The sequence below is a fragment of the Mesocricetus auratus genome, unplaced genomic scaffold, assembly GCF_017639785.1.
Source record: "Mesocricetus auratus isolate SY011 unplaced genomic scaffold, BCM_Maur_2.0 Super-Scaffold_100676, whole genome shotgun sequence".
Taxonomy (NCBI): domain Eukaryota; kingdom Metazoa; phylum Chordata; class Mammalia; order Rodentia; family Cricetidae; genus Mesocricetus; species Mesocricetus auratus.
Window position 1 is genome coordinate 28,169,893 of NW_024429266.1, and position 26,145 is coordinate 28,196,037.

General features: G+C 34.9%; 1 protein-coding gene across 3 annotated transcripts in view; it reads right to left on the bottom strand.

Moving 5' to 3' along the window:
- Window positions 1-26,145, bottom strand: part of Kifap3 (kinesin associated protein 3) — a 125,235-nt gene that overhangs the window by 85,540 nt on the left and 13,550 nt on the right. For all 3 annotated transcript variants that reach the window (XM_040737191.1, XM_040737190.1, XM_005071362.4), the window contains exons 2-10: window positions 25,313-25,444; window positions 21,077-21,231; window positions 19,127-19,182; window positions 18,200-18,341; window positions 15,866-15,965; window positions 14,233-14,357; window positions 12,587-12,685; window positions 5,213-5,391; window positions 1,583-1,745 (exon numbers count right to left, since the gene is read on the bottom strand). In XM_040737191.1, the coding sequence (XP_040593125.1) occupies window positions 1,583-1,745; window positions 5,213-5,391; window positions 12,587-12,685; window positions 14,233-14,357; window positions 15,866-15,965; window positions 18,200-18,341; window positions 19,127-19,182; window positions 21,077-21,231; window positions 25,313-25,444 (1,151 nt within the window). The remainder of the gene's footprint in view (window positions 1-1,582; window positions 1,746-5,212; window positions 5,392-12,586; window positions 12,686-14,232; window positions 14,358-15,865; window positions 15,966-18,199; window positions 18,342-19,126; window positions 19,183-21,076; window positions 21,232-25,312; window positions 25,445-26,145) is intronic.

Sequence of the window (26,145 nt, forward strand, 5' to 3'; positions counted from 1 at the left end):
ATAATAGCCCCTACCTGGAAGCAACCTAGATGCCCCTCAACTGAAGAGTGGAGAGAGAAAATGTGGTGCATTTACACAATGGAGTACTATTCAGTGGAAAAAAAAAACAATGACTCTTGAAATTTGCAGGCAAATGGATGGCACTAGAAGAAACCATCCTGAGTGAGGTAACCCAGTCACAAAAAGAGAAACATGGTATGTACTCACTCATATATGGATTTTAGACATGGATCAGGGGAGTTTCAGCCTACAATCCACTGCCACAAAGTCTGGGAAACAGAACCTTCAACCAATGACTGATAGAAGCAGAGACAGATATCCACAGCTAAACACTGAGCTGAACTCAAGGAACCCAGTGTCAGAGAGGGAGGACAGGTGAGCATAGGGGTCAAGTCTGGACTTTTTTAACCCACAGAAACAGCTGACCTGAACAAGGGGGAGCTCTTGAAGCCCAGACTGATGGCTGGGAATCCAGCATGGGACTGATCCAGACCCCCTGAAAGTGGGTGTCAGTGAGGAGGCCTAGACAATCTATGGGGCCTTGGGTAGAAGATCAATATTTATCCCTGACATACAAATGGACTTTGGGTGCCCATCCTATAATGATAGATGCTATCTCAGCCTGGACTCTTGGAGGAGAGCCTAGACTCTGCCCTGGATGAAATGACAGACTATGGATACCCCCCATGGAGGGTCTCACCTTCCCTAGGGAAAGGAGTGGGGATTGGGGGAGGGGAGAGGGGGGTTGGGGGAGGGTGTGGGAGGAGGGGAAGGAGAAAGAGAGGGAGCTGGGATTGACATGTGAAGCAACCTTGTTTCTAATTTATATTTAAAAATAAAAATCCGCCAGGCGGTGGTGGCTCATGCCTTTAATCCTAGCACTCGGGAGGCAAAGGCTGGTGGATCTCTGTGAGTTCGAGGCCGGGCTGGTCCGACAGCCTCCAAAACAATACAGAGAAACCTGTCTTGTAAAACCAAAAATAAAATAAAAAATAATAATTTAAAAAAAATCCTACCTATACAAGAACATGGGAGATCTTTCCATTTTCTGGTGTCTTCTTTAATTTTTCTTTAAAGACTCAAAGTTCTTATGATAAAGGTCTTTCACTTGTTTGGTTAGCATGACCCCAAGGTATTTTATGTTGTTTGTGGCAATTGTTAAGGGTGATGTTTTTCTGATTTCTTTCTCAGCCTTTTTATCATCTGTATATGGGTTACAGACCCTCCCCTTTACCAGTTAGAACACTGGAGGAAAGCGGCCCTGCACCTCCCCTAGGAGTCTTCCCAAACAGCATCAGGGCACCAAGTGTTCAGACACATGAGTCTATAAGTGGCATTTCACATTCAAACCATACAAAGGTGTAATAAAGTCAAATGGCTTAAGTTTCCTATTCCAGCTCATTCTACAACTAGGAAATCCTGGGATAGGTTATGTTTCATTACTCTCCTTTTTTAAACTCTTCAATTTGTAGTTGAAGAACTTATAAAGGATGATTTTTGCTCAGAAGTCTTTCTAAACAAAGTTCAACTTTCCAACAATGCTGGCAAAGTCAAGAAACACCATCATAATGTTAAAGCATACCTAGGAGTGCGGTGAGCTTTGGGAGAAGCCCAACTTGTACCATCTTGTTCCTCAGGCCTGTGTCAAATGAGAGGTTTAATAAAAGGCGGAGGGTGATATTCAGGAGATCTTCATGCTCACAGGGTATCATCTTTACCAGTTTTTCAACAATATCCATCTCTACCTATAGAAAAAAATAAAACACATTTATAGTAGATTGTAAAATAAAATATAAGAGGTTACACAGTCTGTTTTATTTGAATGAGTAACTATTTCATAAGTGCATATTAGCTTATATTCTCATTCCAACCTGTAAATCAAACTTTTTATCCTGAAATCAAACTATTAGGGAGGAAACATAGACTCCGACATCATTCAATCCCTTCCTTCATTTATCTGTCATCAACTAGAAAACAAATGGTATTTGATCCTTGAAAACACTGTATTATTGAGCATGACCAAGTAACATTACAGGCCTCTACAAGGTTTCATTTGGTTTTCAAGATTTCCTCTGTCTGAAAAGATTGGACAAATAGAACAAATAATTAATATGCAATATGATAAACACACAAACAAATGTGCAGAAGTCTCTGGAAGCAGCATGAAAAATGTCATTACTGCATCAAGAACAGAAGATTTCAAATTAAGAACAAAGTCTTAATGAATATGAGTTTGCTTTCTGGTTAAGAAAAGCAGTGAGTACACATCAAAAACAGCCAGTAGAAAGGCAATATAGGGAATCATAATTGCTTTTCTATGACCACAGGATAAAGTATATAAAGATGAGCAGAAGCATAGACACAAACCTTAGACAGACTATGGAGGTGCATAGTTTGTCTGAGGAAGTAAACTTTATCTTATATGCAGCAGATTTTTCTTTGTAATTTTAAGTCCAAAGGGTGATAGTTTCGAGTAGTTCTTTGGCATGGAACCCCCATGAAATCAAGGTTACAGAAGATAACCAAAGACCAGTGTTGTAAGAAAAGAGTTCTCGGGCTCTTTATCTGCACAGTTAATAAGGTATCTGTCGATGCCTTTAACAAAGATCAGTAAATGTAGATACAAGTCTGGGACACTGAAGGTAAACATCAATTTTTGTTATGTTTAATTCAAGGTGATATTTTGAAATCTTATGAAAATTAGGAGTGACCCTGAACTGTAAGACCTGACTAAAATTTTAGATTGAGGATCAGTTATAGAATCTAGTGGACATAAATGAACATGGAGATACAAATAATAAACAGAGCAAGCAGAAAAAGAATAACATGAGCCTTGCACTTCCTGCCTTCAAAGCTTACAAAGCTTTAGTAATCAAGAAAAAGGTCTAAGTGAATGAATCACACACACACACACACACACACACACAAACACACACACACACACACAGACTTACAGGCACTGGAATGTAGTGGGAAATCTTTTACAGAACCACATATACAGATAATTGCCTTACAATATAGTGCAAAAAGCAATTTCAACAACACTTAAAGACAATTTAATGATGAAAAAGCATCTTTTAACATCAGATCTGAAACAAGTCATTTAAGAAGACTTTTAATTTGTGTGTATGTGAGTGCCTGCCTGCTTGTCTGTATAAACATGAAGTGCATGCAGAGGCCTAAAGAGGTTGTCAGGGCCCCTGGAACTGGAGCATCGGGTGCTTGTGAGCTTCTCAGTATCAATGCTGGGAGGGGAATGATGGCCCTCTGCAAAAATAGCACTTTTTTGTTTGTTTGTTTGGTTGGTTTTTGAGACAGGGTTTCTTTGTATAGCCCTTGAAGTCCTGGAGCTTTCTCTGTAGACTATGCTGGCCTCAAACTCATGGAGATTCATCTGTCTCTGCCTTCCCAGTACTGGAATTAAAGGTGTGCACCACCACCACCCACAGCATGTGTTCTTAACCCAAAAAGCACATCTTGATGTATACATCATACCATATTCTAACTTAACTCAAAACAAAATGACCAGACTAAAACAACAACAAAACTTCTTGAAGATAAGTCCTTGTGAGTTAAACGAGTTAGGAGAATGAAAAAGATAAGTTATAGAAAGGAGTAAGATACATGAAAAACATATAACTGGTATAAACTTTATGTCCAAAAACAATAAACAAGCCCATACAGCATACATCTTATCTGCTGTTGCTCTTAAAATCACATGCTAATTGATTCGCTAATATTATATAAATGAGATGCCAGGTTAATATAATTATATCACTACTCTATGATAATCATTATATAACTGAAAGTCCAATTAAAATGATTTTAAGGTAAAGGTAAATGTACCTTAAAACATATGAGGATATATAAATTTTCCTTAAACTATACCAAGAATATATAAGTTTACATTATAATACATGATGAATACATAAGTTTACCTAAAATATACTTGGAAAAGGTGAGATTAATGTTAGTCCCTTCCCAGCTGAGAAGCTATGGGCACTAGATGGTTGCTGGGGGAGGAAGAATCAGTTTTCTTAAGGGATGCAGCCCTGAGTGGCTGCCCATGCTCCAGTACACCATCCTATACAATGCTCAGACAGGCCGCACTAAAGGGAAAAATTCATCAAGTTGGGAAGTAAAGGAGAGTGAAAGTAGGGGGGAAATTGAAGGGATGTGGGTTAGATTTGATCAAAACACATTGTATAAAGATATGAATTCTCAATTAAATCATTATAAAAACTGCTCTTAGTCTCGCTTAAAAACAATAATAATGGGGTTAGGGGTACACACCTGTAATCCCAGCACTTTCGAGGTGAAGGCATGCAGGCAACAGATCAGTAGTTCAAGAGCAAGCTTGCTACTTGAGTTTGAGGAGAGCCTGAACTAAATGATACCTTGTCTCAAAAGACCTCAAACCAACCAACTAAACAACAACAACAAAGATTACATTCCCCCTGAGAAAGCAAAGAAAAAGAAATGTATGAAGTTGCCTCTACAGTCATGTTTAAGGGCAGTACTTAAGTGTCGTGATCCTTTGCTATCTCAGAGTAAAATCAGGAAGCTACAGTGACTACATGTAGTTATGCATGTACAGTTTGAGTTCTAAAATACTAATTCCATAAGATGCTGTCAATTTAGGGGCATTTCTTCCACACAAAACTGAAACATGTTTGACGAAAGTAAAATTCTGAATTCTCATAGGATTGAACACTTTTCATAATTCTAGATGAGAAATTAACTTTGCTGAACCTCATTCTTTTCTTCCCCAATAAAAATGGTGTTTGATGAGATGCACTAATTTCTATTTTCTGATTCTATGATAGTACTGGATTTAAATGTAAATCAAACACTAATTTTGGGATCATGTTGGTAGATTCACCAATTCAGGATATAAGCATTTGAGCTAAACTCAATGCACTAAAATCAGAAATGTGAGAGGTAAAATAGTTTAACATCAAATGAACCTGAAGTTTAAGTATTATTTTAAGATATCATGTATTCTATGGCATATTACAAAACACTTTTATCCAGAAATCTTCAATTATCTAGAATAGTAATGATATTGGCTACATTTCCTAATGAAGCTGTTACAGTAATTATAAAATATACCCAATTACCTTAATAGGGGTAGCAAATATTTACACTTTATCAGAATATATTAACTTAAAAACAGCTAATATAGACCATTTGAAGGAGCTTTGTACGTTACCATGTCATTTTTATTCTCCATAAAAATACTCAGTTTCTTTAAGAATGACACAACTAGAATAAGCAGCTCAAAATTGTCCCGATCAAGAGCCTTCACCAACATGTGGACTATGTTCTTGTTCCTCATCTTCAGTTCTGTGCGTGTGTCTTCAGCCAGATTCAGAAGTAAATAGAGAGCAACTAGGAACGAAAATACATGAATGCTGAATGACAGGCACACTGAATCAATAATTTATAAATCACTTTTCCTTACCAAGGTCGTGGGCACAGTTCTAAAAAGGTTCTATACTACTTTAAAATTTCAAAATGATTAAAACATTCAAGCTTTAACAAGGTATGGGTATTATAAAACAGAGCGACTATTCCTTCAAGTGTTCTATTTTATTACAGTTTTAGTTAGCACACCATATAGTAGACTTCACTGCGCATTTTCCGATGTCTTCTATCTTTGCGAATTGCACACTCAACCCTCCTTGTGCTTTCCCTTCCCCAGTAGCCTCACCTCTGCTTCCACATCACATGTGCTCTAGAAGCATTATATTTTTATGAAGCTGAGCCATAAAAATACATCTAATGGCTCACACTCTCCAGGAGTTTAGAGCTTAACCGTAATTAAATGTCAATTAAAGATTTATAAATCAGCAAGTAATAAGCATAATAACTTCATAATACATAAGTAAGGAAAGATATCATTAAACAAAATTTCAGTCTCCAATGGTTACTGTAAGACTTGCCATCCCTAGGGATACATTCAGCACATTTGAGGATACAAAAGCTCACATTAAACCACATCTTCTGTTAGTCACTACAAGAGTCAAGAAATACAACTATGTGTCAGATGGAGCAAAGGGCAAGCTCTACTAGTTCTGAATAAGATTTTCTTTAAATGCCTGGAATAAAGATGTTGGTTCCCTACAGAAACTCAAGACTCTTCCATTCTGAAAGTGAGAATTGTATGATAGGTTGACAAGAAGTTTCACAGTGACACTTAAAAGATCTTTTTTCTGTCAAAATTATGTTATGTTATTGATGAATATAATCCTTTTGCTATCTCTTTAAGGTCTGAATGTTACTTGTTATTCTAACATTTTATCTAATGCTTCTGTCTGTTTAGATAGGAATTCTCCATAAGCCCAGGCTGACTCTGAACTTGTCATCTTCCCATCTAAACTTCCCCGATGCCAAAGTCACTGGCATATGTCACCTTCCCCAGCCATCTTTCATCCCTTGAAACCTTAATGCAAAGAAGATGGAAATATATGCATGTGCTTAAATATATTAATGTAAGTTAATAAATATCTATTCAGCAAATATTTGCAAATTATTTTTGACTATATGACAGCTATAAACAAAAATAAGTAACTCATTTTAATCTAAAATATTTATGAGCAAAATGGCATAAACATCCTATAGATGGGAAAATTACATGTACGTAACTTGAGTAACTTTCCCTGTCTACACAGGTAGGAAGCAACAGAAATAAATGACAACATAAGCCCAGCAGAGTCTCAAGCTCAGTCATTTATGATGCTGCATCATGCCAAGCGTCTATGTAAGATAATGTAAGACTTCAAAGTTGTGTTGAAAGCATTTGGAAGCTTTCTGTGTATAGCCAAGTAGATGTAGTGAACTGAACAGTGACTACTGAAAATTTAATAGGACCTTATCATTGGGCTTTGTTTGGAAACAGAAACTTCGCAACTGTAGTAGATAAAAGATACAATAATGAATTTTAGGGGAAACTATTAATCCAGTAGCTGAAGCCCTAGTTGAAGATGGAAGCAGACACTGGAGTGATTAGCAACAAGCCAGGAAGCATCAGACAGTTGAGAGATGCCAAAACTACAAAGAGGTAATAGCAATTCTTCTCTAGATGAAGTTTCTTCTGGTTAACAACAGAAGAAACATGGTCCTGTGATCATGAAGGCCTTCTAGCCTTCAAAATTGTGAGAGAATAATTTCTATGGTTTTAAGAGGGCCACTTTGAACTACTTTATTATAGTAGGCATTGGCTTTAAATTGTCATAGAAACAAATAACAAGATTAAAATACACAAACTAAGTTTTTCACAATACGACACATCAAAGATGAAGTATAGTAATTTACTGAACGGTAGGAAACAAAGGAAATAGTCATGTGACTGCCTAGAACAATGTCTGGGGAGTGTCTGCATCACCACACAAGGAAGAATCCAGGCAGAACTTGATCAATCTCTGAGCAAAGCAGGTGAACTGAAGGGTCTGATGGAAGCCAAAAGTTCACAGAAAAGAATCAAACCTACACTCTCTAGAAAAGCAGAAAGTGTTCATTATGCCAACTTTCCAGGCCTAACAGGGTAAATTTTCAACCCAGAATTCTAACATCATCAGAGTACAGGGAAATGTTTTCTCTAGAATTCCAAACCCCATGGTATTTCCAACTGTCAAAAGATTTTAAAAACTAAGCATCTTTAACAGTGAACCTTGGCTTACAAAGAATATTAAAGGAAATACCTTAGACAGAAGTTAAGAGCAGACAGGAATAATATATGCCCACAAATTAATAAAATCGATGGAAATGATCATTATAACATTAGTGTTTAAATTCATTTCTGTATTACAAAATGCCAGAAATTAAATTTCAATATAAAAATAAATATAGGATTATAATGTAGAGATTTTACAGTTGAAAGGAGGAGTGAAAATTGTTTTTTTTTTTTTGTTTGCTTGCTTTTATGTTCTGAGATAGAGCCTTGCTAAGCAGCCCAGGCTGATCTTAAATCTGATATCTTCTCCTAAGAGGTAGCCATTTTATAAGTACCTGCCACCACATGCAGGCAGAAAAAATAGCTTTATCACTAAGCATAAAATGAAATATCACTTGACAGGAAACAATGTGAGGCAAGTTAACAATGTATACTTGAACACATGACTTCAAACTAAACAAATGGTCAGTTCCTCATTGGCATTTACAGGAACCCAATTGAACATAGCATGTTGCATATTCAAGCGTACATAGGACCTTCATTGAGAAAGACTATATCCCAGACCATAAAATATGTCTCAGTAAGTCTCAGAGGATGAATGCATACAAAGCATTTTCTCTCATGATAGTGAAATCAAATATCTTTTATTTATTTGTTTGTTTATTTGGTTTTTTGAGACAGGGTTTCACTGTATTGTCTAGAGACTGTCCTGGAATTTGCTCTGTAGACCAGACTCGTCTTGAACTCACAGAGATCCACCTGCCTCTGCCTCCCAAGTGCTAGGATTAAAGGCATGCGCAACCAATGCCCGGTGTGAAATCAAATATCAATGACACTAAGATCTCTGGAAAATCCCCACTTATCTGAATAAACTGATGGTGTGTAAATAGCCTAGGGGTTAAAAACAAAGAAAGAAACCAAAAAAGAAATGGAAATCAATCTTAATTAAATAAAATTACAAATGAAAACAAAACATGAAAATACGTGGGTTACTGTCAGACATCACATTTGTGTTCTAGAAACAAACTCTTAGACAAATGACCTCGGCTTCCATATAAAAACAACAAAACAGAGCAAATTAAACCTCAAATAAACAAAAGAAATGATCATCTTGTGCTGCAGTCTTTAAATGCAACTATTTTAAATTGATTTCAGTACATTTGATGCCATATACATGACTAGAAATATGTATAGTTGTGTATATAAACTGCATATCATGCAAAATTAACCAAATTAAAAAGCATGTAAAGTGTATTCATGCAAAGTAGTGAAGAGCTATTTCTCAGCATAATGCATCTGCAGCAGCCGTATGTAGCTAAAGGAGAGATAGCAACAGTGGCTTCAGTCAGCTAGCCTGAGCTAACAAGACAGCAGGCCAGAACATGCCCTGTTTCCATCTGGCCATGCGTCAGGATAAATATTCTGAGCTAACTTGGAGGATAAAAAGATTCAAGAAGCCACAGCACCTGTATGAGAAAGTGAGACAACTCATACATAAAAACTATGTAAGCCTTTTAAAGATTGAGAGGTGTTAGTTTTTTGTAAGTCTGTACCCAATCACTTATTTTTCAAAATAGTTTTTTTATTTTTATTGGTATACTCTTTGTAAAGCCATCTAGCTAACCATTGTGTATTACTTGATAGTTGTTTTCTGTAAAATCTTATAAGTAAACTGTTAACATTTTACAGAGTACAGAATCTGATAAGGTAACCTAAACATTTTTGAAATGCTAGGATATTTCCCACAGGAAAAGCAGAATGGACTTGAGGTAAACCTGGCCTAAAAGCCGTATCTTCTACATTTTATTGCTTTAATAGGGCCTAACAGGCTTACTGCCACTAACTCCTTGACGTCTGTCACTTATCTTCTTCCTCCAGTGTGGGTCCAAATCAGACCAACCAGGATCAGTCTTTCCCTAGCATTGAGAAACAATAAAGAACAAATAACCAGAGGTAAGCTAACCAAGTCTTCGGACAGGAGACGGTCAAAACTGAAATAGTCATGGTGGGCATGCAACCCCATCATTAGGAAAACTCATTTTGAGGCCAGCTTAGGTTTTATGATAAGATCCATTCTCAAGCCAACAAGACGAAATTGCTTGTTCCAACCATCCAAAAGTAACTAAATGCCAAGAGGTTATGAAAAAAATGGTTCTTACGCATGGCTACCTGGCACCAATGAAATACACTTTACCTTGGTCCTTAGTTGCATTTTATACATTATATTTGTTTCAGACATGGAAATGTTCCCCTCAAGATTAAGGAGTTAAGACATGAAGTGGGGAAATGTTAGATTTCTTGCAGGAATGATGACAAGCTAAAGAGATAGAAGTAGACTACTGAACAATGAACCACAAAGAAATGGGAATTTCCTTAGGAATCTCATGCTGAGAGAAGAAAAAGGCCACAGCTACAGACAGAACTTGTTTCTGAGAAGGAGATTTTACACAGTTCTAACAACTTGTCAGATCACCTTCAGAGAGAGACTGAAGCCCAGACAAGGATGGGTCATTAGTTGGCTTGATCAAGACTGCTTAGATGTGCAAATCCTTACCCTGTATTTAAACTTTGCTTTGTCTTCAGAACACCAACACCAAAGGCATACTTGAGGGGTTCTCCCTACCTCTTTGCTCCTCTTGCGCCTGTGACCACATTGAATAAGTCTCTTTTGTTTCTGCTTTACACTTAATACAAAATTATATAAAACCTTTTCTATAATCAGAATGTTGTGCTACCAGCAATAAACTACACAAAAGTGAGGGACAGAAGACAGACGACAGGGTGCCAAAAAGACATGCACATATATGGACAAGTAACTTCTTGGCAACCCAATTCAGTTTTTGAGATAAATTCAGTATCTGAAATAAATAGTGCATAAATAACAACACATTCAAATGCAAAACAAATAAAGAGCTGACTCAATTCAAATGTATTCAAAATGTAACAGTGACTTAACTGCAAACCCAGAAATGACAGAACTTCTAGAACAAAACGCAACAGAAAATCATTGTACACTCCAGTTAGGGAAGGTGATCTAGATACAATGCCAAAAACTATGATCCATAAAAGACTAAACAAATTGTAATTCATAAAAATTAAAGATTCTGATATTCAAAAGACATTATTTAGCAAGTGAAAAGATATAACCACAGACTGAAAGTTAATCATGTGTTTTGTAAAGGCTTGTATAAAACAGATCATACAAACACGCGCACACACACACATCTATATGACATATATACATACATATACATATACATATACGCACATATACATATATACACACATGTGTATAGAGAACAATCCCACTAAGGAATAAACAAAAAACCTGAAAAGAGCTTTCAACAAAAGATGCGCAGATCAATACATGAAGACTCTTGACATAACTAGTGTGCAGGTAAATTCAAATCAAAACTACAATGTATTATAAACTAACTAAAATTAATAAGATTGACCATATCAGTCTTTTTCTTTTCTTTATTTCTCCCTTCCTTTCTTTTCTTTCTTTTTTGTTGTTGTTTATTTTTGAACACAGGGTTTCTCTGTTTAGCCCTGGCCATCCTGGAATTTACTCTGTAGACCAGGCTGGCTTTAAAATCAAGAGATCTGCCTGCCCCTGCCCCTGTCTCTCAAGTGCTAGGATTAAAGGTGTGTGCGACCACCACCCAGTTCATATTTTCATTAAAATAATTTGAGACTCTTATATACTAATGGTTGAAGCACTGGATAGGAGGACTGCAGGGAAACCACTTCTATGTAATGATAGTCTTCTATGAAGCTAAACATTGCTGACTATGCCATCTCTAGAGCTATAAACAGAGGAGATGATGATATCTGCCCTGTAAGGCCTTATAGATGATTACTCAAAGGAGTATAGCAATTGCCAAAACTGGAAAGATTTCAAATGACTGTAAGCAAGAGAATATAGAGAATTACAATGAATAATTAAAAGGAAACATTACTGATGAATCAAATAACAAGGATATATCCTTATTCTGGCCAAACAAGATACTATATAATTCCACTTATACCTCTAAATTACATTGAAGAGGAAGACAAAAATAGAGGAAAAGCAACAAATATATAAAGCAACTTTGGGAGTGATAGATATATTTACCTTGAGTATGGTCTCAGTACCATAACTATTTGCATACATTAAAATTTACCAAATTGTATCTTTTAAATAGTATATAGTTTATTATCTATCAATTATCTCTCAATAAAAACTGTTCAAACATAAAACACTTGCACAATTTTGGTTAGGAATAGAGCTCACTATTTTACATGTTAAAAAATCATCTCAGTGTTTTAAAATTCTAACAAGACAATTATTTTTAGATATCTAATGTATTGTGACTGACATGCCAACCAAGGTAGAAGTTACTATGTCTAGTCTCTTTAAACAGTTTACATCTAAAAGGTGGCTTTTCCTACAACAGGCTGAACTTAACCACTCAACTTCAAATATTTAAACCAGCTGGGGGAGGCATGGTGCAGCAGGAGGATGTCTGCCTAACCATGCATCCCTTGGTTTGGTCTCTAGCACCACCAAACAAACTAAACAACAGTAAACCTTGAAAAATTCAGTGGTTAGAAAAGCTAAAAACTATGAGGGAATAAAAACTTATCCAGTACTAACATTTCCATATACAAGTTCATCAAATAAGCAGTAAAATAAATCGAATCCACAGCTGACTATAAACCAGGACTTGAATACTCACTTAAAGGAATCATATCATTCTAACTAAATCTTAGGACTATCTTAAGTGATCGCAAAACCATATAATACTAAAGTTTCTTACTTCTCAAAAATCTTAGAAACAGGGTTTATTCTTTATTAAATGAAAAATTCTTTAAAGTTTTACATCAGTTTCCTAGTGTCAGGTCTCAGAAGTATTCGGGAGCACATACCTCTCAATAGCTGTTCCTGTTTTACCACAAGTCCCTGGTACTTTTTAAAGGTTTTGTCATAATCCTTTCTCAGTGTTTGATTTTCAAGGTCTTCATCAAGTAAAACTCAAGTTAAGGATCACAAGCATGAACTGAAGGGAAGAAAATCTACTGAAAGCTACTTTCAGAACAGTATATTAAGTTTTATGTGCAAATTATTATTTATTAAGACAGGGTTTCATTATGTAACTCTGGTAGACCTGGAACTTACTATGTAGACTAAGCTGGCCCCAAACAGAGATTCACCTATCTCTGCCTCTGGAGTATTAAAATTGTCAAGCCTGGCTGCAACTTTATTCCTCATCCAACAGTTCAACTAGAATCTTAAATGCATGACTGTGCATACTAGGACATGTTAGACAAAGGTCCCATAATTTCCTTGGAGTCCTAGAATGATGAATTTTTTGAACTTCACCAAATACTTGGATTTTTAGTAATTACATGCAAATATCTTATGAAAGCTGCAAAGTCTATAACTTCCAGCAGACTGTGTAAGTGGGCCCATTAAAAAGATTACTTTCTTTACAGAAACTGATGTAGTTGCTAAGAATAAAAGATTCTACTTCAGGCAGACATCCAAAATATTCAAATATGCAGATTCAATCTAAAGTTTTCCAGTACCTTGTTCAAGTTAAAGACTCCAAGAGAAAGATATCCAAGCCAGGCAGTAGTGGTGCATGCCTTTAATCCCAGCATCCAGGAAGAGGCAGGCAGATATCTGAGTTCAAGGCCAGTCTGGTCTGCAAAAAGCAAGTTCCTAGACGGTCTATACAAAGAAACCCTCACTCAAAAAATAAGAGAGAAGAGAGAGAGGAGGGGAAGGTAAGGGACGGGAGGGGAGGAATAGACTATCATGTTAAGACAGGTATGAACAGTGAAAGACTTTTGAGTTGAGTAAAGACAACTGAGATTACTGTAATTTTGAATACAACGCCGTTACACTATATTCACCATGAAAGACTAAAATCAAGAGATAGAAGCTATCAGAATGTAGACTACAGCTCAAAAAAGAAAGGCACAGTGAACTAAATGGAATTCCTACCTCCAAATGCTTCAAGCCAATGGGCAATAACACTTTAAAAATAAGTGTTTGAAAGCATTAAGGAACCCAAAGAACAGTCCTTAGACCACAAGACATACTAAAACAGAATTTCCAAGGTTCCTTTCATAGGTTCTATAAGATCTCTCAAATCTACATTAATATTTATTCATTTAACTAGAAAAACTGAACTTCATAGAAAAGTGGAACTGTAGTTTCCTTGAAAAATTGGGTTCACTGAGCAATTTAATCTATCCCCATCAAAGTTGCTTGGAAGTATATAAGCGGCAGTGGGGAGCCATACTTCCCCAAACACAGGGGTCATGGCAGATACAACAGTGCAGTCACTTTTATTCAATTATCCAGCACTGCTGTTGGCTTCATTCTTCTACCTAATTAACTAGTCAAATATGAATAAAGTGCCTATCAACTGTATTTATTCTGATAATTCCAATCTCTATCTTTACCTCTGACACATTATTACATGATTTCCAACTTATGTGACAAGAATTAAAAACGGAAAGAAAAAACCCATAGGCAGCAGGTCAAAATGGCACCTAAAGGATATCAGCTTTCTTCTTCTTTGAAAGTTCTTCTTGCCAAAGCTCATGTCTTTTCAACTCATGGTCAATGATATTCATACACAGTGCTCCAATTTTATAGTGAGTGATGAGTCCATGAAAATGAGAAAAGCTTCAAATAAGAGATTTTAATACACATTAAAAAAGAATACATCTTGTTCATGTAGGAGATTTGGTTTTGGCCCAAAATGACATAAACCATACAAAACATAAGTCTGACACACATTCCAATGAATGAATATACCGCAGTAAAGGAAAATTTGAAATTATCTTATTATGTGTTAACATGCTACCCTCACCTTAAATAATTATTAAGTAAGTTTTCATGATTAATCACAATATTAACTAAGATATTTTCAGAATATGTTTTGAAATATTGTCTAACAAAATTAATATTATGATAGTGTTAGGCACTCATTTTATTTGTTACATAAAGTTGATGAGAGAGAATAAAGTAGTAACATATCGGTAATCAGGTTCTCTATATATTTGCTAAGTAATTTATTCAAGTATTTATTCAGGAAAATTTCTTTGCTAATACTGGTTTATTATTAAAATCTAATTGGCTAGAAATTTTTCTTAAAATCTTAATAGCACCTTTATTAGGATATACATGTAAATAGAATGTATTTATTAAAATAATAAAGTTTCATAATGCATGAATGGAATTGCAGGGCATTGTGTTAAAATAAGTCAAACAAACAAAGGAAAATGTCATGTGTCCTTATTCAGATATGTGGAAGGAAATTAGACTTCATATAAAGTGAGTAGACTAGAGACTTCTAGAAATTAGGAAGGGCTAAAACTAGGGAGAACAGTGGGGAGCTGGATAATGGGTATCAAAAACAACATACAGTGGCATAGGAGGAATAAATTCTATTTTTACAGTACAGTAGGGTGACTACAGTTCACAATGATTTATAATACATTTTAGAAAGAACTGGAAGAGAGGACTTCAAACACGCCCAATACAAAGAATTGGTGAGTATTCATGGATTGGAAATGCCAACCACCCTGATTTAATCATTTACATATGGTAACATGTAATCAAACTATCAAACTGTTTCCCCTAAGTATGTACTAAATTGATAAAAATTGAGATACAGAAGTATGTGTCTACTACATAAGCGTGCATTTGCATGTTCATACATATATAAGTACAAGAGGACTTACTCTATACCAGGCTTTTAACCTAAGAGTTTTAATTCTGAGTCATTTAATTCTAAAAACCACCAGAAAAAAATGTGGCTATTACTATGAAAATTTTACACAGGAACTGAGGCCAAGGGAGATTAAATAAAATAACTAAGAGTACACAGTGAGTAAACAGTAGACACTGTATTCAAACTGAGATAATTTTCCTCCAGAGCTATAATCACACTCCAAACTATTATGCCAATTGGAGTATATATGAATGTGTGTGTGCATGAGTGCATGTATGTTCATGTGTGCACGTGTGTGCAGGTATAGGGAAGAGTAGACATAATGAGAGAATAACAGAGTAAAAAGCCAACAATAAGAAGAAGAGCATCAATAAACACACACAGACTGAGAGAACCAATGGCTGCACACAGGTACAGGCAGACAACAACAGAGATAGGTTAGAACCTTTACACTTACCTAGAAAAGCAAAAGAAGATATAAATGATGTTTGTAGCTAACTCAACACTTTGTTTCCAGTCTTCTCTCAGGACTCTCGCTAGTGCACCAAGGGCAGTTTCTACAGACAAGGAGATATGCGGATATGACCATTTACCTCGCCTTTGATATAAAGGGAGGTTGGTTTTAAATGTCTACTTATGAATAAGTAACAAAGCCAGGATGCAACTGGGACAAAAAAGTAGGATGTTTTTTTCCAGTACAGAAAGCTACTTTAGAAGTATTGACTTTTACTCAAAACACCTGACATAAAAGTGTATGCAGTAAAGAAGTCAAATGTGACTTAGATAAATGTGACAGTAAGATCTTCAAAGGCTGTCCATATCCTGACTTGTTTCCACCTGGAATCTTACTACTGTACTACCCTTATTTTCTTCTTTAACATCTGATTTACTCTGCTAAACTGATAAAATATACCTAGAATATGAATGAGTTTAGCCAACTTAGCTCTATTAAGGTAAAAAAATAAAATTTATGAGAAGTAATATTTACATATCATATACCAACAGACATAAACAAAATTGAAGTTTCTGAAAATAACTCCTTGGAAGTATATATGTATTTCTTCTAGAAGAAGGTATAATTAATTGATTAACGAACATTTGCAGATGTAATATGAGGTCAGTTTTAAGTGAGTTATTACAAGGCTTTTCTTTTTTGCATAAGTATATATTTGTGGTTCCTGTGTGTTTGCACATGTGTGAGCACACATACACATAGAGGCCAGAGGCTGACACTAGGAGTCTTTCTCAATTGTTTGCAACCTTATTCTTGAGACATAGTTTCTCAGCTGAATGCAGAGCTCTGCAGATGTCTACTATAGCTAGGTAGCTTGCTGTGGGAATTACAAGGGATGCCACTCCCACAAAGTATTGATGTAAGTGCTGGCCATCTGGTTCCTACTTCACCCACCTTGTGCTATAGACACAGAACTCACCCACCATGTGCTATAGAGGCAGACCCCACCCAGAATGTTTATCCTAGCCTCTTCCCTCCCTAGACCTTTATCTTTAGCTCTCCGATAATGGAACCCATCCTTAGGAGAGCTGTCACACATACTGCTGACCTCTCTGCTATCTCAACCAGAGACCACACTAAATTCTAGACCTTTTAGCTATGGTAACTTGTATCTGTAAAGGAGTTTCTATGTAGACACACCTTAAGCTTTATTGTGCACCTGGATTGGGAATAACTGTTGCCTGGAAATTTTTTACCAAATGGCACTGTGTGTTTTAAATATGCTGACAATGAACTGCCTTGGATCAGACTCCCCGGGTTTGATCCAAGTTGATGAAACCAGTATGAACTGAGTTTTTATTCTCACATCTTCGAAGGTCCCTGCCTGAACTGACACCTACAGGGCCCGCCTCAGCCACCTGCCTCTAACTCAATTCACTGGGGCAATCTGACTAGCTAGACTGGTTATATCCTCAAGCTCGGGGCTCAACCGAGAGACAAGTAATAAGACGGGGATTGAGCAAGACTCGTGCTACAAGTCCTGGGCCTCTACACAAACATATGAGAATATATACTTCTACAAACAAGTGTGCTTATGTGCTTGTGAACATGTATACTGATATCCACATACTCCCAACACACATATGCAAGAAATGCATCATTATTACAGTACAAAGGAGTGAGGAGGGAAAAGAGTATATTAGAACAAATTTCTATATACTGTTAAAATTAAGTTGGTTATAATTTGAACAAAATTGTTTGAAATTGTCAATTGTAATGTTAGGACATCACTAAGATAATAGCTCAAAAAATAATTATAAAAAATAGCTTAAAATGGTAAACTAGGAAATACCTAGGATAGAAGAAAACAGAAATAGAGTAAAAAAGGTTAAGAATCATGACAAAATTTTTCATAATTTAAAAATATAGAAACATGCTAAAAGTTTTGTTATTCAAAGAAAATACAAAATGACAAAACCTACCTTATGAGCATTACATCAATGTTAAATAGACTAAACACATGGACTCAAGAATGTATGGTGAGCTAGTTACATGCTAATTCCAACAAACTCTTGAGATTCAAAAACACAAGCAGGGTGAAAATAAGAGTGGAGAATAGACCTACCATGGAAAGAGAAGGAGAGGAAGAAAAGTAATAGATTGAAAATATTCCTAATATATGGAAGAAAAAATAAAATTCAGAATATAAGTATTAAGATATGGAAACATGTACATAGGCATTTGTATACATAAAATATTTAAGAGCTAAATACAAACTTCAAGGGTAGGTTTATTTTACATAATTTTCTATTTTTAATATTTAGAAAGAGAATTCACCATTTAATAGTAGTTCTTCCAAGTTATCAGGATTTCGAGCTAGCTGTAGGATCAAGGCAGATCCCCGAACCTTGTCTGGAATATCTTCATACAGCAGCTCAATGTACTCATCCATGTCGTTAATGTTGGCCACTTCGTCAATCTGAAACATAGGCAGGAAGCACTCAGCAGCTCTGACACACAGTATCACTGTCAGAGGGATGCTATCTTGTGATCAACATATCACTTATGAACAATTTCCAAAGAATGGATAATAGCCATCTTTTTGTGGATGGAAATTTTAGGCCTTTTTTCTTTTTTTATTATTATTATTATTTTCATTTTAAATAGCCTGTTTTACATGTCAATCTCAGTTCTCTCTCCCTCCCCTCCTCCTGCACCCCCCCCCACCATCCCCCCCAGCCTCTTACCCTATCGCCATTTCCTTCCACATAGGGGATATCTAGAGTCTGTCATGTCACTCAGGGCAGGGTCCAGGCACTCCCCCTAAGAGTCCAGGCTGAGAGAGCATCCCTCTTTGTGTTATGGACACATGATAACTTTAGGCCTTTGTGTACTAGAATGCTAATATTAAATTATAAGCACAATAAAGTGGAACATATATAAAGTCTACAATGTGTCTTTCAATATATTTTAAATATAATATAAAACTATTTGCACCTACAATAAAAGATTAAATACTTTAACTTTTATTTTGAAATGTTCAGAATATTTTTGCCACTTATTTTAATAAAATTAAAATATGTTAAAAAGCACTACCAACAATTTTGGTTTTATAAAGTAAGCATTGATTTTTCTGTCTTGTTAAGGTATCTCTAAACTGAACCATTTAAGATTTCACATCTGAACATGGCTATATGCATTACTGAAAGTAAAGGTGATATCTGTAGTGTTTTGTGTAATAGATCAGAATTCACACAGGCTTACCTCCATCCCTTCAAAAGGAGGTGGATCTTTAGGCTTGCTTGATTTTTCTTTTTTTTCTGTAAAAATGATTTTAAAAAAACCCTGAAAATTAGGTTTTAAGGGATGGGGAGTAATTATTTTTAGTAGTTTAGATTAGTGCTGCCTATGCTGGGGCTGTAAAACTAAATATTTGATGAATTTTTTCAGTGTATAAAATATTTCCATGTAAAAATTAGTAATTTGTTCTAATGATGCCATCAAGGAGAACATAAACTAATAAAGTTCATGACAAAACTTATACTTCATTTAAAGTGGGAATAGGTATATCAATAAGAAAAAGAAAATGGTCTAAGTAATACAAAAATGAATTATAATGAAAACTAAAGTTAACACCTAAGAGTAAGAAATAATAGCTAACTTATAAGTTGAAATAAATAAGATGAATGATTTTTGTCTGAAAAGGGACATAAATTAAAAGATGAATATTTGATATTACATCAAGTTAGTACTTGTATATTCCCTAGGAGGAATTCATAGGAACTAAACACATCTTTGGGCCATTTATTATTCAGTTAAAAGCATATTTTCATATTCTAAACAAAAACAATGCATACATTAAGTAGATAAATTAGAAGAAACTCAAATGAATGTATAATTAGTAATAAATATACATATGAGACTTGACCCTTACTGGGGACTACTTTGAAGGGGACTGGCAAGGGTCATGAAAAGATGCGAGAGTCAAATATGAGCACTATATTCATGTATCAGACTGTCATAATGAAAACCATGGTTTTATGAAAAATATATACAATAATACATGCTAATAAAAAGAAATACTGCTATGAAGTATGAGTGACAAGAAAAAATGAGAAACATGTTATTGACAATAAAAATGTTAGGAAGGGCTGTTCTTCCAAAGATATATACATACTGAATTTAAAAGGAAATAACCATTTCCATTTTCAGAGGCAATATCCATGGGAGATAAGGGCATATCATAAACAGCTAAATTCTGTCTCAAATAGATAATTATTATAATAGTAGTTTTGATTAGCAAAGAAAAAGAAATCACTGAAATAATGAATCACAGTGTCACAATTTACTACAGTCTTCTTTCCATCTCTTTAGGGCTGGGCTTCCGGCTCTAAATTATCAAAGTATAAAAAGTTATAAAAAACTGAATCATTTAGATGACTATAGTCTTAATATACAGTAAAACAATATACTTTCAGCTATTACTATGCAGAAAGAGAATAATACTGAGTTATTTAATCCATATATAATGGACATTTTTCATAGTTCTTTTTTCATACAGTACATTCTAATTGCTAAGCATTCAATAATTCATTTGGATATCTGTGTTTTCACTTTTATTTGAAAATATCTTCTATATTTTCTGAGGTCTAAAACATTAATGGTACAGTTCTTTCATGAAGGAATTGAGGATAGGAAAATGACAAAAATAAAGACAATGAAAGAAATGTGATACTTTTCTAAGGAAAACTCATGAGAGTAATACCCCAGGGTTATCTAAAGCATGTGACATACGCCATATGTATATTAAAATAATTTACTAGAATCATTATGTACAAATAGGAAATGTAGAAAATACAAGGCTAATAATTAGAACAGAGAAGTAAAATCTCTGTTCACAATGTGACCTGTATTAGTGTACTATGAATATGACAGACTTTCCCGCTATTTCAGTGCATGTGTACACGTGTACACAGTGTAGCAGTCTAAACACTGTGTACAGAAGCATTAAATCTCCAGTGTAGGAAACAAATACATCTGTTTATTCTAGCACTGGTAAGAATTCACAACCAAAATGGATATAGTTTTCATAGCTATGCATTTTTATATTATACTATATTACATATACATTTTCAAAGTAAATATAATATTTTTGAAGACTACAATCACACACCTTTGGTATTGCATTTAAAATTCCAGACTCCTTCCTCTTACCTTTTCCTGACAATGAATCACGGCGGTTCTGTAGATAGTACAACAGCTGTTCTACCTCATTTAGCTTTGAGGGATGAATGAGTTTACATTCTTCAACCACTTTCCGGGCCAGCGAAGTTATATCTGTGTTAGCATTGAGGCTCTTCAGACGAATGCTGCAAGTACATCCAAATATTTCCAATTCAGGTATCATAAAAAGTACATGACAGATTCATTAATACAGTTTTAAGATAATCTATAGATTATACACAGAGTCTATACCTATCTTGACATAGAATCATATTAGAATAAAGATTTAGATATAACCAGGCTTATATAAATTCAAGGCAATCTTTTCCTGTGAATTGCATAAAAAACAGTAAAAACAACATAAATCTTTTAAGACGTTCTAGACAAGACATCAAGAAGTCCTGTTTTTGAAGCAGTACTTCTGATAAAACAGTCTTTACTGATTACTGAATATGAAATATAAGATGCCAGAAACAAATGATTTCATTTATACTTAAGTATGAAAATTTCCAGTTTTTCTTTACTTGTCGTGCTGGGACTGGAACCCAGGACCTGGCACTTGCGGGGAGAGTGCTATGTACGCTGAGTTACTTTGGCATTCCTTCCTCTTAAATTGAGCCCAGGAGAGTCACTGGGAGTCTAAGAGTAACAACACACTGGCCTGTTTACATGGGATCATGGCATGATCGAGAACTATGAAAACACAAAATCAGGACTGTCAAATAAATCCTCCTATGTATGATTTACATTCAGAAGGGGAAAAAGACTAAGTATGGAATTATTTCTTTGTAAAGATGGCTACTTTGTGTAGGAAGGTAGGCTACTACAGAGATGAATAAACAAGAATCCAGAGAAATATTCTGAATGCAGCATCTATGAGGGCAATATTTAGACACAGATGACTTCTGAATTCAGTCTTAGCATGACTCAGATATCCTTCCTAGCTTAAATTTGCTAGAATGATAGTCTTTATCTTATTCTGTCTTAAATGTATTCATTTTTGTTGTTGATAATTTTTAAGTTTTTAAAATAATTGATTTTATTTTTAGACCACTTTAGCTGAACATCATAAGGCACATAGAGCAAGCATGGTTCACAGAAATAACCCCAAAGATCTCTCTATATTTAATTTTAAAAAAGGGCTCAGAAAATCTGTGTTTGTCAATATATTGGATTGAGAAGAGGCACAGGAGAAACTACATCAACAGCTGGACATGATGGGAGAACTTAATTCCAGTGCTTGCAAGGAAAACTGAAGCAGAAGAACCTGAGCGCAAGGCCAGCCAAGATTATACAATGAAGCTTTATCCCAAATAAAACAAAAGTAAAACTCGATCAACATATCTTTAAATTTGTATTAGGCTTTTAGATAGATTAGTTTTCTAGAAAAAGTAGAGATTACATACTTACCTCTCTCAGTTTCTGTGCTTCTGTGATTAGCATCTTGCCTCTGTGTACCATATTTATTATCTTTCTCAAAACTCATGGAACACAAAGAGTGAACACTAATGTAAGCTACAAAAAACACTGGTACATCTAATTATTAACAGAGGGCCATAGATCACGTTAGCATTCACTCTGTGTTCTATGAGTTTTTATAAATTATAGACCAACCATTTTAGTGTCACACATAAAAGTTGCATTGCTCTACAAACATCCTATCTTTTGTCCATGGTAATCTCTAACTTCTTTATTATACTTAGTTTTATCTCTTCCATAATATTAGACAGTTGGAATTGCATAGTAAAATTTTCCAAACTGACTTCTTTTGCTTGCCAATATACATGTAGGGTCCTTCCATGTCTTTTCATGCTTGGTCATTTTATTTCATTTAATTTTTGGATAATGCTTTAAGATATGGAGGTACCAGAGTTGATACATTCACTATTAAGTATATTTTGGTTGCTTATATATTGTTGGCTATTTTGGATAACGTTTCTAAAAATATGTGTAGAGTTTTGTGTAGAGATTAGTTTTCAATATAGTAGTATCTAAAAACATGATTACTGAATATTATGTGAGCCTGTGTTTAGATAATATAAAATGTATTACATTTTATGGTATGTATGGCATACATTTCACATTATCACAAGATATGACCAAGAATTCCTGTCACCACATTCTTGCCAGTATATGCCATTGCCAGTGTTATGGGTCTTAGCCACAATAATAGGTATGACGCAATTCTTGTCTGTTTTACTATACACAGAATTTTAAATCTCTTCTACGTCTACTTTCTAGCACTATATACATATATCAGCAATCCAGTTAAGCCTGTATTAACTGAAGCCATTTTAGTTGTAGTGTGTAGTCTCTTAAACTTACATCTATTAAAAGGAAATTTGAGAAAAGGAAGAATTTCTTTCTTTCTTTTTTTTTTTGAAAATGACAGTTGTGGTTACTTGACTGTTTTTAATCTGCAACCAACATCTATTAAAAACTAACAAAATATCATCTATATGATTTCTACACCATAATCATCAGTTTCTCAAAATGAAACCTTCAGAAAGTTGAACTCTGTTGAGAATAGTTGATATCATTCCTGAGTAATGTAAGAGGTTGAAATATGACGTTTATGGATCTAGGCCATCACTACTGTCCAATTTAATGACAGTTTATATCATACCTATCTTAATCTATATAGATTTTTTTCTTCTTCACTATTAACAAAACCTCTTGAATTAACAAAACACATTTTCCTTTTGGAAGTGTACACACTTTTGGTACACACCTTTTGCTAGTCAATGTCACACACCTTTTGTTAGTGAGTATATTCCTTAAAACTAAAAACTAAAATTTCTCTCTTGAAGTGCAGTTTATGAGATTCTAAAGGTAAAGACAGATTTTCTTTAGGAAATCCCAATAATGAAATCTCAAGAGAATTTTATAAGTTCTCAAGTCATATAATCTCAATGACAAGCAAAGACAAACAGAAAAGAACTGAGAGAAAAAGAATAAAAGTGTGAGCTGGACTGCAGTGTGAGTGCACCTATACATTTTTCTTCAGTGTCTTGTACAATCTAGAGAATTTGTTTATCTTTAATGAGTCACTAATGTTAGTCTCCTGATCCTAATAGAAAACCAATGAAGACAATAAAATGAGATACTAAGTGGTTTCTCTTTGTAGGTGCAACAAGTCAGCACATCTCAACTACAGCATTACTGAAATTCAGGCTTAGTGAGTCTTTCTAGTAGGAGATGATCACAGGCACGGTACTTGGATTCCACTTCTTAGATGTCAATGTGACCATCTTATAATGACAACCTTAAATATCTCCATGGGAAACAATGTTCCTTGTGGGGAAGAAACTGTCCCCGAGTGTTTAAGGACTGAGTCAAGTGCTTACACTTAAAGCAGCAGTTTCACATGTGCTCCTAGCAGTCCCAACACACTCCGTTACAACACGGCATAAATAGAATTTATTTCTAACTAGTTACCAAGTCAAAACTGTGTAGCTGGGAGAGGGTTGAGGAAGAACACTAAGTGATACCAAATCTTCTGTACTACCATAAAACTATAGGAGGAAGGTAAGATAATTATCAGGACTGCGGAATAGTCAAAAACAGGACAGTTCCTGAGGGACTCCTCAAAACCAAGAAGGAAACGAAGTAGTACACTAGGAAACTAAGAGCAATCTAAGAAAGAGTTTGTCTTACTAATAACATTTTTCAGAGAACTAAGTAGCTTTCAAGGGATAATTCAAGATCTGTGCTCTGTTTGGGAACCTAAACACCACAGCACTCTCAACAATTCTAGGGGAGAAAGAATACAAGATTTTTGTAATACTCAGATTTTCCAAATTAAGCAAAAAGTCCCCTATAAATATATCTTTTGGGATTAATTTCACTCAGCATTTCAAAAATTGTACTTTCTCTATACTATATTCCACATTTATGTAGTCTTGTCTGTGTGAGTATCAGATCTTAAGAGTTACAGACAGTTGTTAGCTGCCATGTGAATGCTGAGGATTGAACCCAGGTCCTCTGGTAGAACAGTCGATGGTCTTTATCACTGAGCCATTAGTCCAGTTCCTCAAAAATTTTACTTTCTCTATAATATATTCCATATTTATATAGTCTAATACAATCTTTTCTTGAGTAAGAAGAAGTGAGTCTAGAAGGATGCCATAGCTATTACTTATGAAGATTAAAATAATAACAGATTTTTCTAAAGTTTATATAAAAAGTTCCCTATTTTAAAGATACAGACAAATGAAGAAAACTTACATTTTTTGGCATTCCTTTCGTTCTCCCAACATGGGATCACCCATTTCTCCAAGAATGGTAGCTTCCACTTCATACTGAACAATGAGAGCTTTTTCTGATGGATGGACATCAATATTCCCCCCTTTAACTTTCCTACAAAAATATAAAAAATAGATTAAAATCTAACAGAACAGTCATAATTTCCATCTAGCTTCTATATCTAACACATGAGAGCTAGACTAACACATGCCATCTAATCATATTCTGTGAGCCTGGGACAAGTATGTACTTCCTGGTCCAGCAGAAACTACCTTCATGAACAGTGTTACCTTGAAAAATATGTATTTACCCAAAGAACTTTGTATAAAAGTGAAACATTTATAATTAGAATGCCTTTGCAGAGCAGATGTCTCCAACTAAAATGAGTTCTTTATCATAGTTGCTTTGATTTGCATTTCCCTAATTGCTGGGGATAATGAACACTTTTTGAGGAGATATTTCTTAGTCATTTTTATTTCTTCTAAGAATTCTCTGTTCAGATCCATAGTCCATTGTTTGATTAGTCATCTTTTTATTCCTCTCAAGTTTTTGATTTCTCCATATATTCTAATATTAATCCCCTATCATATGCATAAACAGCAAAGATTCTCTCCCATTCTGTGAGTTTCCTCTTCACTCAGCTGTTTCAGCTGTGAGAAGCCTTTCAGATTTATGAAGCCTTACTGGTCAATTGTAGGCTTTAATTCCTGGACAAATGGAATCATATTCAGAAAGTTCTTCCTACATCTATAACATATATATAAAGTACTGTCTATATTTTATTCTGGTGTTTTCAGTGTTCCAGGTTTCATATT